General features: G+C 36.1%; 1 protein-coding gene across 3 annotated transcripts in view; it reads right to left on the bottom strand.

The window, feature by feature from the left end:
* Window positions 1-14804, bottom strand: part of LOC107804987 (uncharacterized) — a 32964-nt gene extending 18160 nt beyond the window's left edge. For 2 of the 3 annotated variants that reach the window (XM_075217410.1, XM_075217412.1), the window contains exons 1-14: window positions 14509-14804; window positions 7882-8179; window positions 7497-7725; window positions 7055-7394; window positions 6843-6956; window positions 6337-6465; window positions 6065-6256; window positions 5784-5978; window positions 4294-4431; window positions 4017-4136; window positions 3686-3936; window positions 2419-2522; window positions 554-648; window positions 236-475 (exon numbers count right to left, since the gene is read on the bottom strand). In XM_075217410.1, the coding sequence (XP_075073511.1) occupies window positions 236-475; window positions 554-648; window positions 2419-2522; window positions 3686-3936; window positions 4017-4136; window positions 4294-4431; window positions 5784-5978; window positions 6065-6256; window positions 6337-6465; window positions 6843-6956; window positions 7055-7394; window positions 7497-7725; window positions 7882-8179; window positions 14509-14607 (2544 nt within the window). In that variant the 5' untranslated portion in view covers window positions 14608-14804. The remainder of the gene's footprint in view (window positions 1-235; window positions 476-553; window positions 649-2418; window positions 2523-3685; window positions 3937-4016; window positions 4137-4293; window positions 4432-5783; window positions 5979-6064; window positions 6257-6336; window positions 6466-6842; window positions 6957-7054; window positions 7395-7496; window positions 7726-7881; window positions 8180-14508) is intronic. The other variant, XM_075217411.1, reaches the window with a different exon arrangement.
* Between the last annotated feature and the right edge of the window lie 4720 nt (window positions 14805-19524).

Genomic DNA, 19524 nt, shown 5'->3' with positions numbered 1-19524 from the left:
AAAAAAAAAAAAGTTGAATGTCATCAATTATTTGACTAACCAAAGGTCATAAAAGTACTCTGTGTGAAACAACTCCCATAAAACCAAAGCAACAAAAACTTATCCAAGCACGAGATATTCTTTATACACGCCACATTATATACTCAGGCGGGAATCCCAAAGAAATTAAGCAATATATCCTTTCTAAAAACCTTTTTAAATGAAGAATAATAATCAGACCAGAAGAATGACTTACCTCGGCATTCATTGGGGAAGATGTTATAGGACCATGGAATTGATCAGCAGCGGGACTGTGGGCTACCTCTGATTCAGAATGTGCCAGTGATATCCTAGCAAGCGCTCGTTCAATGAACGCAACAAGCTCCGAATGAGTTGCCCGGAGATGAGAAATTTGCAAGATATGGTTGCAGTATTGTGGCCATTCAATCAGACGGTCAACAAACTGTTCAAGTGCCATAATCCCAAAAACAAACATCTGCATGAAGAGAAGCCTTTTAAGTAAATATGAAACCAGATATAGTATTTAAGAAAAGTGTAATCACTGAAAATAAACCTTTGAATCAGCAGGCTTGCGCAACGCATCCAAGACAGCTCGCAAGGCAATACCAAGTGCAAGATGAGTTACCAGCTGATTCTTAATAAGTGATCCTGCAAAGGCAAATATTGGAAAAGGGGAAAGAAATTTAGGCAAATATTGGAAAAGGGGAAAGAAATTTAAACAAGTTTCAGATATAAACTTCTTGAACTTTAAAGTTAATTAATGTTTTAAAATTATTTTTGCGCACAATTAAAAGAAATAAGCAAAGTAAGCACTAGTGTAGGACGGATAGAAAGACAATTTTAAGCCATGTTCATTGAAATTAAAAGCAGGAAGTTCAGGAAAAATTTGGGGACTTCAAACATTATGGAGAGACCTATAGGTGAAGGTAGTTAGCTAAAAGAAATTGGGCCAGCTTATAAGTACTAGTAGTACAGCTAAACTAGTGAACAGTTCCACCATTAACAGTGTTTACCAGTAATATTTATCCCATCCTTTGGTAAATGTTAAACTAAATTTCTGAAGCTGTTGCTGGGGCCACCCTGAAATCCTAATTCCATTTATTCATCAATCCTATACTAAAAAGCAGTTTGATTGGGGCCACCATCTATAATCGTAATTTTTCAACGGCATATAAAAGAGAATAAAATCATGCAGTTCAATTATAGAGAAATTATTACAAGGACTCCTGGCTTGAGTGCCAGTAAATCATATTTTTATTCAATGCCAAAGTCACTGTGGTAAGTTAAAATGATTCAATAATTTTGCTCATTTATTTTTTTGATAAGGTAAATTGTATTAATCAAAAGGGAGAGAACTCCCGTATACAAGAAGTATACCAAAAAGTAGAGAATTTACATCAGAACATGATTCTTTACAAAAGACGCCTAATCTTCTATACAAATAGGGGCTATAAGAGTGCACCAAAAAGCGATCAAAGATAAAAGACTATTCTTAACATGTGAAAAAGAAGATTCAATCCCCTCAAAAGCTCTCCTATTTCTCTCCCCCAAACTATCCTTGCTCATTTATAAATAATCTAGAATGAGAATTACTTTGATATCAGAGAAACCACATTGTGAAGTCAAAGTTAAAGCTACTCTATCAAGTTTAGCAATGATAATTGCCTCCTTTTCATATGTTTGCAGTATTTCATTCGGGATACTATCAGCTCTTTGTTTCAATATATGATGTCCAGTCATCTTATGACTTAAAAGAGTAACATCTAATTAAGTTACCATAAAAGAATTGCTACAGATTTAAGGTGACCTTGACCAGTGCTCTTCTTCTCTTGTGTATAATAATATATAGAGAACCGAGTCAAACCCAACAGTTCTGCAGTCTGATGAGCATGAAACCAGACACTGACATATGTTTACCTCTATTGATAAACAATTCCCAGGTCCACGCAACCTCTGACTATGACCAAGTTAGTTAATATGAGAAATTGACCATGGAGATCGAATTCCTACAGTTAAATAGTCCAATTTTTTAATTCCTCCTCCTGCATATGCTATTAAAATATCATCTTATTGCTATTAGCTGCAAAGAGCCCATTGGCTACAAATGCCTAACACCTTCATATGTCAAATACTTGAAAAGTGAAGGATAAGGATACTCAGTGCAATCTAGAATGCAAAGATAACCCATCAAAGGACATAAGGGAAACTAACATGTTTAAGAAGTTATAGAGGAATGTTAACTGTCCAGAATTAATTAAATAACTGAAAAGGATTTGTCAGAAAAATGCAAATTCTATCTATGTGACCAGCACACTTAAAATTAGAGAAAAACACCTCAAAGTTGAGCAAAATTTATGACAATGTAACTGAAAATTGTAGAAGATAAGCAGTTGAAAGATTAATCTCTCAGAAACTCACCAAATAGAACAGCAGCTATTTTGAGCTGCCTTTCTGGGTACTTGGAGAAAAATTTGTATTCTTCAAACAGATTAGCAATCATGCACTCGAAAATTGCTTGCTCCCTGCAAATTTCAAATATCACTTCAATATCTAATAACATGGCAAAATACTAACGAAACATGATTATAGGCTAGAACACTGCAGTGGGACTAACTAAAGAGAATTCGCAACTAATTGATATAACCAATCAAAATTCTCTTCTGCAAATATCTATGTTTAAGATAAGAATTTGCATTTAGGACGGAAACCCCCAGGTATTTTGAGCATATCAAACCAAGCTTATAGAGAAAAGTGGAAGAAATATAGGACTTCCCACTTCACCCGACAATAATGAGCTTTCATAATACATTAAGTTACTCGGTTGAATCCGAATTCTTAAATCATTACCACATGTTTGGCACGACCTCACCCTCAGACCAACGCATTAGAGAAATAGAAAAGAAGAAAAACACACAAATGAGAAGAATAACGAATATTAAGTAACAGTTACATGGATTTTAAGAGCATAAAGAGAGCAATGCCAAAGGAGCAGCAACCATAATTCTGTAAGGGGTCGTTTGGTAGAGTGTATAAGAATAATGCTGAATATGGTGTATTAGTAATGCAGGGATTAGTAATGCATGTGTTAGTAATGCAAGCATTAGTTATGCAGAGATTATTTTTTATACATTGTTTGGTGTGGTGTATTAAAAACTAAAATGCATTGCATAATTTTAAAAAAAATAGTTGTTTACAAAAATACCCTCTATATTCTTTAGTTTTAAGGGACTTTAAGGACAATTTGGTCTTTAGACATACTAATGCATGCATTGATAGCCTTGGTATTACTAATACCATGGTTTTGCTATGCATTAGCTATAAACATGATAATACCAAATAGGATGTATAACTAATGCTTGTATTAGTTATACATAAGTTGAAAAAGTGTACCAAACAAGGTATTACTAATACACAAAACTAATGCAAGCATATTTTGTGTTATGCACTCTACCAAACGACCTCTAAGAACCAAACAACAACAACAACAAACCCAGTATGTTCCCAACAGGTGGGGTCTGGAGAGGCTGTACGCAGGCTTTACCCCTACCTAATGCAGGTAGAGAGGTTGTTTCCAATAGACCCTCGGCCTAAGAACAAAAGAAGTGAAAAAGAAAAGAAATAATGACTTGCTTCCTTGTGCAGGGTATTTAAACAAATCATAAAAATGGATTCTTGTAAAATTGACCTTTTTTCAGTCGATTCTTTGAAACGAGCAAGCATTTGAACTGTTGCATCATTAGTCAGCTGACCAGAGAACATTTGATGGAAGTATATGTTTGCTTCCGCTTCAATATCATCAGAACCATCAGAAGTGGATGAATCAGCACCACCAACACTCTTAAGCCTTGAATTAGCATCCATGTATGTTATGTGCAACTTGTCCAGCTCCTCCGATAAGTGGCGTGAAGAAACTAGACCAGAATGAGACTTAAGTACCTGAAAATAAAGATCCCAGATGAGCAAAAATGAAATTTAAAGTGCATGCCATCTAAAACTAATCAATCTTAAAAGTGAACCTTTAAAAAGGTTGAAGAAGTTTCTGAATAAATAGTCCAAAGAGCATTGGGAGGATCAAAGCAGTTGGAAGCAACATCTTGAGCAGCGAGATGTACCTCCCTCAAGAACTTAAGGCATTCCTGAAAATAGCATATAGAGCTAAGCATAACGCTTTTAACACAGGCCACAGCAGAGTGAAATTTTCTCCAACATAAAGACAGACAAGGCAGAGGGATGTTAAGAACAGCAAAAATGTGGAACAACCTTTCAAATTTATGGATTGTGGATGAAACACACCTCATAGAAGATATCTTTAAATGTGCTTAAGTTATTGCTTAACCATTTCTCCAAATCCACGAGTTCTTTGCGGGAAGCAAGGGCAGCAAGTCTGATGCCGAAAGCATAAGGAATCATATCCAGTACCGATGATAGAATCTGCAACACACAGAAATCATGAGTCCACATACTGGAAGAATGAGGAAGGGCATGATATGCAAAACAACGGGAAATTGTACATGAGCAGATCAATTTATAATTCAATCAATGACCGGGTATGGTCAAAGAAAGGCGTTGAACAAGTAAAAGAACAGAAGATCTTAATGATACCCATTCCAGAAACAAGCTAATCTAGAATGGACGTAGAGGAATCAACCATGAAACAAAAACATACTTCAATTTCTTCGAACAATGAACCTACAAATATCATTCAACCATTACGCCAGCAATATAAGTCCTTTTTTTTGTGGTGTGTGTGTGTGAGGGGGGGGGTGCTAGCATACTAGAATCATCTAGAAGAATTAAGCTGCAAGCAGGGTTTTTTAAAGCGAAAAGTGCAAAAGCGACGCTTTGTCAAAATGAAGCACACAATGAACTGAAACTAAGATACCCCTTACATGTATGGATTTGGTACTTATTAAAGTGCATTAAAATAACTATTTTAGTATCCAATATACAACAATGACATCATTAATCCAACTCCTTATAGTAAAAACATTAGAATATAATTTTAACAAGACCGTCAAATAAAACAAATTTTTCATTTTAAATTAACCAACCATAAAAAGGGATCATTTGCAGCAATAGATTTCATATTAAATAATTTTAGGAAGTGTACTAATAGAGTAGAAGAGAGAGAAAACGAAATTAGGAGTAGCAGGAATAAGAGAACTTGCATAATGGAAGAAAAAGGAAGTCATTTCTTTGAAAAGGGAAAGAAAAGAGTAAATCAAAAGTAAAAAGGAAATACAGGTGGTTCTAGAAAAGGCATTACAAAATCTAGAAGACAAAGATACGGACAATAAAGAGAGCATTTTAGTATACGTGCAGATAAAGTCAATATTTAAAATAGCCCAATGTCACTTTCCCCTTCTTTTTCTCTTTTACTTTTTCATCTTTTAAATTGAGATTCAAAGGAAGTGACCACTTCTCATTGGAATCACTTTGTGTCTCACTGTCTGTGAAGTGCATGGCTTCATCCACTAACCGATGACAACTTGCTTCGCATTGCTTCATCTCTTAAACAATTAACACTGACTGCAACAAATAACTATGCAAGAAAACCATTTTTACCATATTACTATAAGCAAGCTAGCTATATCAATGAAGCATATAACACCCGAACATTAACACATTAGAAGTCTTCCTATCCAACGATTACTGGTTACAAACTCAAGTGATAATGTTCAAGACTGAATACAACAATGGACCATTTCCAATAACATACTAATGGTATCAAATATATGCATAACAGTTAAAATTTAAATTTGGGAAATAATCAATAATCCAACCTTTTGCTCTTGACATGTATCCAAGACTTTGTAGGTGTTCTCCAGGTCAACATTCAATGTATCAACAAGACCCCGCAACAAGATGCTAGGATTAACATGCCACAAATGAAGAATCATACCATTAGCACCAGTATTTTTTAGCATAACAGGGAAAACAGCAGCGGAAACTTCATGCTGGAGGAGATTATACGCAGTCTGCCAATTATCCAAAGGCACTGATTAATATAGATGAAAAAAATAAGAAAAAGGAAAGATTCACAATCAGTGCCCATGTCCAATACATTGATATGGGCCATCCCAAGAAGCAAGACTTCTGGACAGTGCTTCAGAGGGTGCTCCAGAATGGATCGCACAGAACTTGCATAACCTCTCTCAGCCAACTGGCAAAGAACTTCGAGAAGGTCAAGACACAACCATGCATGATTTGCATGTCCAATTTGGATTTTATGGTCATTCACCGCATCAACATAAGCCTGCACGAACACAGTGGCTGTTCAGACCAATCATACATGATATGTGGATGTAGATAAGCTAAATGTTAAAAGCATCCTACCAGTTGCCTCCCACAATGCGCGAAGGTAAATACTTCAGGAGGCACCGAGACAGCATACTTAAGTAAGGAAAGCTGACCCTCAGCATTCTTCCAGAGAGAACCGCAAATAGCTCCAAGAGGAAAAGGATCCTACAGTTCCGGCGGGATTTACAGAAAAAAATGTGGTGGAGTAAATTTCTAAATTTTTGTTAATGATCATACCAATGTACATTGGTCCCACTGAAAGAAGCACACTATACAAGAACTAGAGGGAAAGAAATAAACAGTAATACAAAAGGAACAGTCAACAAATGATCCTACTTATAACGGAGAAGTGGATAAGTAACTGAATTAAATTTCACCTCCCATTTTACCACAGATGTACAAATCCCTCTGTTTCAAGACAAAAAATGTTTCCTCCAAATCTTTTTCTTCTTCCATTTCCCTTTGTTTCAAGTCACCAAAAGATAAGGGAAAAGTGGGTAGCCTCGTAGATGCATATTGTAGAGAGGGAAGAGGAGAGGTACCTGACAGGCATGTTTGTAAATGGACATCAAAAAGGAAAAGGCTGTTCCATCGGGAATATAGAAACCCTCATGATCTAGGTTTTCCATTACAGTTACCCAGTTAAGTCCAGGAGCCTGCATGCAAAGAGGTGGTAAAACGGTTACTTATCATCAAGCTATAAATGCCCCATCAAAAATACTAACTGATAAATATTTAAGGTGATGGAACCCACAAGTTGCTTTATTGCATCAATAAGGACGTCAGCATTCCAAGAATCCAATGGAGATGGATCAGATACAGTGCTGCTACCAAGAGCAGCACGGAACGTTGAGAACACATTCTGGTTATCCTCAATGCCAGAGCGGGTATGTACAACCATACCAAGTATCCTAGCAACAGTTACTTCAGTCAACGGCAAAAATAAGGATAACATTTCTTTGCATTGCAAGACATTAGCAGTGCATCCATAACCCAATTCCTTCATTATGTCCGCTATGCTCATTTCCTTCTCCATTTCTGCCACAAGAGCATCAAAATCATCTTCACCACCATCATTTAAGAAATCTAAGTTCCTGTCACAAGAAAAGACAAGGTCACATCATGCTTATGTGTCAATGCACAAGTTTCTAGACAAAAGAGATAAAACAATCTCAACCAAATTTAAATAATAATACCTCAAAAAATTAGCTTCACGAAGTTCATCAGAAAGCAAAGGAGTTAAAATGAACTGGGCTTCTTCTTTTGACTGGATGAGCGATAGCATATGCATAAACAAGTCTACATGCTTAGAGAGGCCTTCAGATTGATCCAGAAACAAAAGAACACTCTGAATTGGCATGACATCATCTAAAGAAGAATTGGTGGAACATAATTCTGCTATCTGACCCATGCAATAGTTGGTTCCTGCAAAATACAAGCAACAAAAATCACATCTTGGGATAAAGGAAATAGAGCAGTTAACATATATTTGTTTACCTCCTTTCTTTCCACCATATGAAAGATTAAATCAGAAGGGCCCAAGTATTATTAATGGCATTCATAGAAGGAAGATGGGCTTACCACATTTCCTGACATCAACATTTTCCGAGTCTGACAATGCAAGGCCAACTCCAATTTTTTCAGATATTGTCAACTGTAAAGCAGTAGAGAGATTCACCAAAAACTCCTCACTGATTGCAGTATCCTTTAGGGATTCAGAAAAAGCAGTGCTGAAACTTGGCTTGTCCAAGATGCATCTGAAAATGGAAGCAAATACAGGATCCAGCTGTGTGTTCTTCAAATCTTTCCCATAAATATTCAGTTGATCAACGCACGTCTGAAGCAGCAATATGCTCCCTTCAACTCCATATGCCAGATACTGCTCGGACAAATGTCAAAAAACGAAAAAGAACAGCAGTGTTATTTTAAAATCTTCACCTGGGATAAATGTTGATAACCATCATGTAGCAAAATATCGGAACAGTATCTGGTTGCAATTATGTTGCCTACTTATATCCTAAAGATACTTATTGCTTTTTATTCAACTCAGATCTAGCAAGAGTTTTTGCAATTCTGAGCAATAAATTCAAGTTTTAGCAAGGAGTTTTAGAAGCATTAAAAGCGTGCAGAATCGTCTTAACAATTGGGAGGAGCTCAAAAGACAAGTTAACAATAATAATAATAATATAATATATAATAATAATAATAACAATAATAAGATAAGATGATAAGTCGTCACTCACTACCACCGGAGGCAAAATATACTCGGTGATTTTATTATCTTAGTAACACAATCAATAGACAATTAGGTGCACAATTTAGCGCCTTGGTGCCTGCTCGCTTAAACGAGACAAATCACTCAACCAGTTCTACACCTAGCTTCAATACTAAAGTGTCGCCTAATCAAGCCTTTGATAAACACGCCTTTGACAAACACCAAGCCTAATGTAAGCCTAACGACAATAACTAAACCTTAGTTCAATGAATTTGTATCTCCTATATGGATCCTTTGCCTCCATTGTATTCTGTTCTTAGCTAAGTCCACATTGATTCAGTAAGATTATAGGTTCTTTATATAACTTTCTTCCATATGATTTTATGGATATATTGTCGACATTAGTACATTCAATCATCATAGTCACACCAAAGGTCAGGACATGTGGAGGTCCAATAGGACTTGATAACTAAGGCTCAGACATTTTTTATGTGTAATGGGGGAGTAGTATTATATCAGAAAAACCAGATAAAGAAAGTGTTGGTTGGTAAGAACAACCCAATTACAAACTATGCAGATTACTAATAAAATCTACCATGGAGTCGACGTCATTAACATTGATTCTAGCCATCAAAAAAGGAGCAAAGAGACACATTTCTGCTTAAGGCTAACTATGTACTCATTCTCAGGTTTGTTTCCCTCCATATGACCCACCAAATTGCTGCCAGTATAGTGGACCAAAATGCTGCTTTATGTTTGACCAGCCCTCATTTGTGACACCCTTGGATAAAATAAGACTCAAAGTTTGATTGCACCAGGTGTAATATGCACCACCAGAAACTATCCTCTCTCAGTAAAATGAAATAATAACATCCCTAAATTGGAAAAGCAATAACTTCTAAAATTTATGGGCAATTGAGGGATTAAATAGATTAAACAAAATTCCAGATGAACTTAAGCCATTTTTTAAAATGGTGACAATAAGAATTTGACTCCTACAAATTTAAAAACACAAGTAGGAGCCCAATGGCTGCTGGCTTCCCAGTTATGTATAGATTTATAAGTTAACTATAATTTGCAATACCAGTCAAAATTATCATGCTTTTCATATGATAACGAAAAGAAGATACCAGTTAAATGTCGAGAACATACTTCCCCAACAAAGACGAAGGAACATGGAGAGGAAAAGGACAACACTTCCACTATTATAAATAGTAGAATAACGAAACAAATGCTCCAAGCCTCCAACGTAACCAAAAAATTGGGCCAACAGAACCTCGGCATGTATATTTAAACATCATTTAGAGCTTACGTCTAGGCACACAGTTCAACGATAATTGGGAAACATACAATAAAAGATGTATATACTTGGAAATCTTCTTCTCTCAAGCAAATCTACTTCTCCCGCCCTACCTTCTATGCTCTAGAGTAACATACAGAACTTAGGTAGTCTTAGTAGAATACCATATAAGGTGAGGAGACCCAAGATCCAATCTCAGTTTTGACTACAGCAGCACCAACAAGAGAGAGGAAGAACTTCTGAGTAAAAAGCATTAATTAAAGAGGGTGATGGCGAAGACAAAAATTTGCATCTTAAAGAAATTGGGAGTGAAAGATAAATGACACAGTCTAATTCCTTAAGAGATTATGTGGGGAAAAATCACACAATCTTCAAAAATAGTGAGAAGACATTCAGTGCCAAAAGTAGAAGTAGTTCTTTTTGAAAAGCGACTCTGCTTCCAACTATATCAAGCAGTATTAGAGTTCAACTAAAAAAAGGGTTATTCTTATCTTTAGAAGGAAAGAACAAAAAGGAGCTATTAAAGCAATATTAACTGTTCTGACGAGAAAAGAAGAAAACTTCATGTTCAAGTTACCATTATCAATAAAAAATATAAAAAAGAGAGAATTCATACAGAAATATTGACAACGTATTTCAGGAGAACTTGCATTTTACCAGTGACACAATTGAAAAACAATTCCACCTATATGTGGAAATTATGGTGCACTTAAGAAGCTAACTAGTACTCCCTCCGTTCCAATTTATGTGAACCTGTTTGACTGGGCACGAAGTTTAAGTAAAAAATGAGACTTTTAGAATTTGTGGTCCTAAACAAGTTCAAATGGGGCCCAGAGTATTTGTGTGGTTATAAAAGCTTCTCATTACGGGTAAAGTTGTAACTTTAAGCTAAATTGTTACCAAATTTAGAAAGAGTTCATTCTTTTTGGAACGGACCAAAAAGGAAATAGGTTCACATAAACTGGAACAGAGGGAGTATAAAATAACAGGTAAAAGAGTTGGCAAATTGCTGTTACCTTAGAAAAAGAGTGGTGTGTGTCAATTGCCAGCTTCATATTATGCAGCAGCTCACAAATGTTTGGATTATGTCTTATTCAATTAATTACTACGATGTACTCAATGTTATTAAAACTTACTGCTTCTTCGCTTTAACACTTTAGAGAAGCGAGAGCTTCAAATAATAACACACAAAGTGATTCAATGAGAAGCAGTAGTTCTTTAAATCTCAACTTCGAGAAGTTGAATTATTATTGGCATTATTGTATGTTTGATGTCGTTTCAATTGCAATTTGAATATTACTATAGTACTAATAAATGTTTGATATTTTAAATTTTTTTCATAAATTGTTTTTCTAATGAAATATAAATTTTTCATAAATTGTGCGCTTCACTCATGCTTTTCACTTCAAGATCCACGAACATTGTCCTTTTTTTGCACTTCTCGCTTTACAAACACTAGTGCTACTATTGGCACAATGTAATCCAGAATAACCAAAGCAGCCATGCATGCACTTAATGGACATTCTGGAAAGAAAGCAATACACAGTTACTCCACTTCGGGAAAGAAGTTTTTAAATGTATTGTGCAAAAAAAGGTGTTTGAATAGATGTAGCTTTGTTTGAAGATATGTGAGTGATTTAATAGGAAAAGAAGATTTTACTGGGGAAAAAAGAACCTCCTTCTAATTGGAAAAAAATGCAAGTGTGCACCTCGAATTTTGGTTCCTCATTCAAAATGTCGCTTAAACGGATGAAACACCTAGCCTGTATTACATCTAACTTCAGAGCATAAGCATGCCTCAAGCTTGCTTTGAGAACAAAGAACTGACTCTCATAATTTACGCAACAATGATACTATAACTTGATGCATGGTATATAGCTAGTGAAACAATGAAACCTCGTCCAGGAAAGATAATTTTCGTACGTCCAAAAACGACAATTTGTCATCGGTACGTCCACAAAAGAGAATTTTTCCACCAAGACCCTTTCCCGTTTAATAGTTAATTTCCCTTTATGGATTATTATATATTTGCTAGGTTGCAACCCCACCCCCACCCCACCAAAAAAAAAGCTTCCTGATACAGTGTTACCCAAATATGGCAAGAAATAGTAATTTAAGAACATAGAGAATGAAAAACCAACAAACATATCCGAGCTGTAAAAGAAGATGGATGTTCAAATATCTAGCACATTGATGATTGGAAATTGCACAACGGAACATCTAAGTATCCTTTTTTTTAAAAAAAGTAACATTTAAGTATCTTATAAAAAGGGGAAAACATAAACTTGAGCATATTCCACTCTTAGCACCCTTATCTTTTACCAAAAATGTTATAAAAGGCATTCAAAGCCAAGTGTCCTAATTTCGTAGTTAGCATATACTTGTCATCCCACTCTTATTACCCAAAAGGGAAGAAGCACAGTGCAGATATGCCATATATAAGAATAGGAAACAAATTAATCTCCTACTTCACCAATCAAAAAGATGAAATGGTAATACTTGTATTCATAAAGCCAATATCCTCATAAATAATATCACGTAATAAAGGAAAAGAAATCCAAAAATTAGTTATGCTAGAAAAAGTTTGAATCCCCTTTTATGATAGGGAAGGCATTTCGAATCCTTATTTCCTTTTCTCTTATTATACAAATCCTCATTCTAATTACCCAAACCAAAATGATGTCACGGACACACATTATCCCCATTGATTCAACGTTTAAACAGGAAAAAACCGTTCATGGTGCTCAAATGCATCTGTGTCCACATGGAAACTACGCTAAAATACTCAAAAAATTAGAAATCCTTTTAGCCAATGACCAAAGCTCATGCTTTCTGATCACCACGATTCTCTGGCACCGGATGCATAAAAATGTATGAAATCTCTATATAGAGGTACTTATAGTACAAATATTTTTTTGATATAGTAAATACATATAGTACAACAGAAAATGTCAAATTTTGAATATTTGGACAAACATACATTACTCAAGAAGGGCAATTTAGCGCAACCACGGAATGGAGATCACTGACAGTTCTCTCGCGCCCAACACACAAAAAAGGGACAAACCAGCTACGCTACATATAGTCCAATTACATAAATTTTAGAAACAATTTTCATGACTGAAAAATCCAAATTTGGGTATTAAAAGCAAAACTACATTGCTCAAGAGTGACAATTTAGTGCAGCTAGAGATAGTGTTTTCTATGGTTCTCTTGCACCTGATGTATAAAAATACATATAGTCCAATTAAGTATTTACTAACACTATTCACAGATGAAAATTACAATTTTGGATATTTAAAGCAAAACCCATTGCTAGCAATTGAAAGTTTAGGCAAATATATAGCCTTGAAGACCATTGTTTGTAATAGCCAATTATTCGACCACTACCTCACTGCAAACATATCTATTACAGTGCAAACATATCTATTACAGTGCACAACAGAAGTTACAAAAAGGAAACAAAAATCCAATATATGAAAGAAACAACTGCGAAATTGGCTATAAATGCATGTATACACACAGATGGGTTCCTATATGTGGATTATACATATCGTCCACTTAAGTAAATTAAATTATCAGTATTCAGGGTGTGTGACCTTCCTTATATATTCAGCCACATGTGCGCTTATGAAAATATTTTGTGGACTCGATCATTCTTCTATGAAATTTCGATTCTATCAATTATTCCGTATCATAATCAAGTCCCCCACCCCACCTCGAATAAATAAGGCCCAGCGATTCCCCAAACCAGCTCCTGGGCTTACGCAGCAGAACCGGCCAGGGGTATTCGGCATCCTTCGGTGATCACACACTAACCTGGGCAATCACTAGCTACAATCGACGGAATTTGATCAATTCTGTTGATTAAAAAAAAAGCGTGAAGCCCCCACCCCACCGCACATCTTTTCTATACAGCCGCATAACCATAACGAGTTTCTAGTCATAGCAAACAAAGACCTTTGCTAAGAGAAAGTGGCCCCCTTTTTGAACGGAGTGAGGTCCTTTCTGCAGAATTTACAAAAACAAATGGAAATTCCAATTTTGGATATTCAAGAACCCACTACCCAGGAAATGCAATTTATCAAAACAACTTCACCTCCCTTATCAAAAAAAATATTTCTTTCTATAAGTCTTATTAAAACAAACTCAAAACTACATCACCATTTTTTATAAGTAATCAAACTACATCAGCTCAAAGATGATCCTTTCAATGCTCATAATTCACCCACTACATCAGTGCAAAATATGTATACAAAAGTTACAATGCAACAACAGACGCTACAGAAAGGAAACAAAAATCCAATCTGTAAAATAATCAACCAAGAATCCGACTGTAAATGCATGAATAATGACACACAAATGGGTATTATACATATAATAACCCACTTAAGTAATTTATACTGATAATAAAATATCCAATTTGGGTGAATTCGAAAATTATCCAGTCACTCAAGAAGTGCCATTTAGCCCAACTACATAACCTTGAAAATCGTTCTTTTCCAGTTTCCAGTTATTAATACCAATTATTCCCCAGTACACCAATGCAAACATATTTCTAAAAAGTTACAGTGGGCGGGGCAACATGAGTTACACAAAAAAATCCAATCTGAGAAAGAAACAAGCAGTAATCGACTTTATATATATATATATAACACACCACACATTCAGTGAATGCTAGGGTTTATAGTACCTGACGGAGCTCATGGAAAACAGTGTCAGAATTGGAAGCGTTCAAGCTATTGAGCAGAAACCGAATCTGTGTAGAAACAGTGGAGGTGAAAGGAATCATCGCGAAGGGATCAGCAACAGTTAATGCCTAGGGTTTTTCAAACGAGTAGTGAGAGCAGAGAGCGAAATGGGGAGTTTGAGAGAGCGAGAGATTTGATTGAACGATCGAAGAGAGAGAAAATATGAAGGGTGAGAAATTGGACTATCAGGGAAGGGTTTTTATATGTGGGGTAAAGTGATTCGGTGCTCGGCTAGCGTGCGTTTAGCAGCGAGTTATCGTAATCTATCTGCACTAGTTTTACCCAAGTTGCCCTTGGTTATTTTCTTTTTCTCTTTCATAAATCATAATAATGTAAACCTTACATTTAAACCAAAAAAAATAAATCTAAATAGAAAAACAAATTTGTTATATAAAAGGTAATCGAAAGAAATAGGTATAAATCTATTTCGGAATTATGACCTTATTTTTGTCAACAACAACAACAATCTAGTATAATCCTACTAGTAGAGTTTGGGTAGGGTAGTGTGTACGCAGACATTACCCCTACTATAGGGTAGAGAGGTTGTTTTCAATACACTATGACCTTATTTTTGTCGTATTTGTGAAAATGTAGGAGGAAATGAAAGTCACAAAAATGTACCAACCTTTTTTTTGTTTTTCTAGTCAAGTTTACTAAAACTAAGTGAGAATGAAAAAATCTGTTTATATTCCTTTATATGTTTTCCAACGAGAAGTGAATTTTGCAATTGTTTGGATCGTGATCAAAATGTTAGTTATACAACTCCATTACTTTATAATAAGGAGTAAGAACATTAGTATTTAATTTTTGTATTCTTGTTAAAATTATCTTTAACGAAAAATACTTAAAAGTGATATCAGAACTATAGGCTACTTATACGTTTATTTTCATATGTTAGGTAGTCCAACCCAATCCATAATTTATGAGGAAAACACATATGAGAATTTACAATTAAATTTGTTTTATTTAGTTACATGTAGATTATAAATTAAAGTAAACTTATAAATATTCTAAAACATACATGTTGTTATGGTAAATATCATATTATAGTGGATGTCTAGTCTTCCTCCATGATCTTCATGTCAGATGCTCAATGACATATTCCATGACATGTTTTCTTCACTTTTCATGCCTATATAAAGGCTTTGTAATAGATAGGAAAATACACACAATTGAAGAAGAAAATCTCTTTCTTCTCTCTATCTCTATTTCTTGCCCATGTTTTACTAAATTGCTTTTATTTCATAACACGTTATCAGTACGAGTCTCTAACCAATTGTATATATATCTACAAAAAAAATTCCTACATTCGGAAAGTTTGCAATTAGAAGTCATACATATCATCTCTTGGTAGATGTAAAGAGAAACTACATATGGTAAGTAATGAAACGTAAGAAGGTATGATTATCTTATATTTGTCATTCCTCTAATATCTCGAATGCACACAAGTTCGTACTACACATGTATTGCATAAGCACATATTAGTATTACATCTTTTATATCACATGAATGGAATGGAATTTTCGAAGTTCTATATGTGAAAATCATAGTAGCAGTTAATTGTTGATATGATGCATGTCATGGTAACCAAGGATATGTTATATAAGTTGTCTTACGATTATTTGTGTGCTAACTATCTTCAATTTGTCCTGCCGCTTTTAATATTTTTTTTACTTGGATGAATATTTTTTCCTTTTGGGTTTTTGCACTTGCATAAAAAAAATTGGTCATACTAATTAGAAACATAAATCATCTTAAAGAAACAAAAAAAATACTTCACATCTTTATCTAGGTTAATTAATTTCTTATAACGATCCGACCGGTCGTTTTGAGCTTTTGCACTTCGATCGCCAGTTCTCAGTTATGACTTGCCTCGTGTGATGTAATATGACTTATGTAAATCGTTGGTTTGGGTTTTTAGGGAAATCGGAACGAATTTGGAAGAACAATTCTGAGTTTGTATCTTGAAATTTGAAAGGTTTGACCAAGATTTGACTTGTTGTATATGATCTCGGATAGGAAATTTTATGATTTGGTTAGCTCTGCTTGGTGATTTGGGACTTAGGAGCGTGATCGGAATGCATTTTGGAAGTTCTTGGAAGGTTTAGGTTTGAATTGGCGAAATTGAGATTTTGACGTTTTCCGGTTGATAGGCGAGATTTTGATATAGAGCTTGGAATAGAATTCTGAGAGTGACAGTAGCTTCGTTGTGTCATTTGGGATGTGGTCATTCGAACGAGATTTGATAGACTTTTTTATCGAAAGCATAATTTAAGAGTTCTTGGAGTTCTTAGGCTTGAATCCTACGTTAAATTGGTGATTTGATGTTGTTGTGAGCGTTCCGGAGTTTTGAACAAGTTTGAACGATGTCATGGGATGTGTTGGTACAATTGGTTTGAAGTTCCGGGAGTTCCGGGATATTTTAGGCCGAAAATCATAGTTGTAGCAGGTCCAGAAGGGTTGCAGGCCTCGGAACTCACCCGCACGGTCCGCACAAAAAATAAGTGCGACCGTGGTATGTGTTGTGCGGACCGCACAAAATGAAGTGCAGCCGCGGTAGGTGTTGTGCGAACCGCACAAAATGCTGTGCGGCTGCGGTGGGGAGTAATTCACCGTTCCTACTTCAGAAGCTCATATCTTTTGATCTACAAGGAATTTGAGATGATTCAAAAACGAAAGTTGTAGCCCTTCGTGTCTAGTTCCCAGAAAGTAAAGATATCGCAATTTGGACATCTGTAGCGAAAGTTATGACCAAAATACTAAAGCCTGTCACTGCAGAGGAAAGCCTGTGCGGCCGCTGTCGTTTTTGTGCGGACTGCACTGGTTTTATGCAAATTGCGGTCGATTTTGTGCGGTCCGCGGAGGTGAAAATCTGTGGGGTGCTCTATAAATACGAGGTTTTGGATTTTATTTGATATTTTGACCTAGAAACCTCGGATTTTGGCGATTTTTCGAAGGTTTTTCAAGAAATTCATCGGGATAAGTGATTCTAACTCAGATTTGGCTAGAATACATGAATCTATCATTGAATTCATCATTTAATTCATGATTTGGGATGGAACTTGGGAAGAAAATTTGTGGAATCCTCCAAAAATATAAAATGATGATTTGAAGGACCAAATGGTATTGGAATTGGATAATTTTGGTATGTTTAGACTCGTGAGAGTATAAAGATTCTAGTTTTGTAAATTTTGTCAAATTCCGAGATGTGGGCCCGGGGGTCGGGTTTGACCAATTTCTAGAATTTTGTGGTAATTCGATTGTTTTCGCTTGAGCTTTGTTCCCTTAGCGTATTGTGACGTATTTGTGTTGATTTTGGATAGATTCGACGCGTATAGAGGCCGATTTGAGGGGCAAAGGCGTCGCGAGTTAGAGATTTAGCCAGTTCGAGGTGAGTAATGATTGTAAATGATGTCCTAAGGGTTTGAAACCCCGAATTGCACATCGTAGTGCTATATTGAGGTGAGGCACACGCTTGATGACGAGCGTGGGGTCATGTACTATTGGGGATTGTGACTTGGTCCGTCCCGATTGATGATTTTACCGCGCATTTTACTGAAACTTATATGTTATCATCATGATTTGGGCTTCGTGCCAACTATTTGAACCCTTCGAGGATTTTTATTACTATGTCCTGAATGTTTTGACTTACTAATTGAACTCAGTCATGTTATTTTTCACTATTTTACTACTCCGCCATTTTTACTCCGTTTTTTAGACATAAATGATATTTTAAATGATGTTTTGGGCTAAGAAATACTATTTTACTAATGCCCGAGGGGCTTGTGAGTATTTTTGACTGAGTAAGGCCAAGGTCCGAGTTGTAAGGAAACACTAATACTGATTTGAGGCCAAAGGCTTGAGATATGTACGTCACGAGGTGGCTTGTTGATATTGTTTATGAGGCTGAGGGCCTGAGATATATACGCCACGAGGTGGCTTGACTGATATGAGGCCGAAGGCCTAGATTTGATGCCACGAGATGGCTTGATATTGTACTTGGGCCGTAAGGGGCCCCTCCCGGAGTCTGTACACCCCCAGTGAGCGTGGGTACCCATTGTGATGTGAGATATAGCCCGAGGGGCTTATATTGTTCTATGTGATAGCCCGAGGGGCTGATATTGTTCTATGTGATAGCTCGAGGGGATGGTATTGTACTATGTGATTGACCGAGGGGTTGGTACCGTTCTATGTGATTGCCCGAGGGGTTGGTACCGTTCTATGTGATTGCCCGAGGGGCTGGTATTGTTCTAAGATATTGCCCAAGGGCAGAGTTGTTGACATTGAGCCCGAGGGGCGAACCTTTATGTGTTTATCTTTCATATTTTCCTGTCATTTACCTGTTAAACTATGTTATCTGTGCCCGAGGGGCGGATTTCTGTGCTTATCTGCACTAACTATTTTGCATTCATTTGCGTACTGTTGAAAAATCCATTTTCAAAAAAGTTTAAACTGAGCTAAGATGTTTAAAGAGATTTTACATCTTCATTGCTTTCTTACTGATTTTTGAACTGCTTCTATACAGCATCCTGATATGCTTTACGTGATTTCTTGCCTTCAGTCTTTATTTACATTTGTGACTCACTGAGTTGGAGTACTCACTTTACTCCCTGCACCTCTGTGTGCAGATTCAGGCGTTGTTGGTATCGCTCCCGAGTGCTGATACCTCCAGCTTCAGGCAGGTTTCCGGAGATTTCGAGGTAGCCGTTGACGTCTGCAACCCCGTGTCTCTACTCCCTTATCATCTCTATCTCTTTTGAGACATCTGTACTAGCTTATAGACTTAGCAGACTTGTATTATGAATTATAGATGCTCATGACTAGTGACACTCTGGTTAGGGCTGTGTTGGGTTGTGCTTCCGCACTTTGTTGGCATTATTCGCTATTTAGTATTGTTATATCATGTTTCAAACCATTTTTATGTTATTTAACTGTTTAAAAAGTGAATTGGGTTTGAT

Source organism: Nicotiana tabacum, chromosome 7, assembly GCF_000715075.1.
Source record: "Nicotiana tabacum cultivar K326 chromosome 7, ASM71507v2, whole genome shotgun sequence".
NCBI lineage: Eukaryota > Viridiplantae > Streptophyta > Magnoliopsida > Solanales > Solanaceae > Nicotiana > Nicotiana tabacum.
Note: the sequence above shows the minus strand (reverse complement) of the source record. Positions and strands in the feature narration are given on the sequence as shown.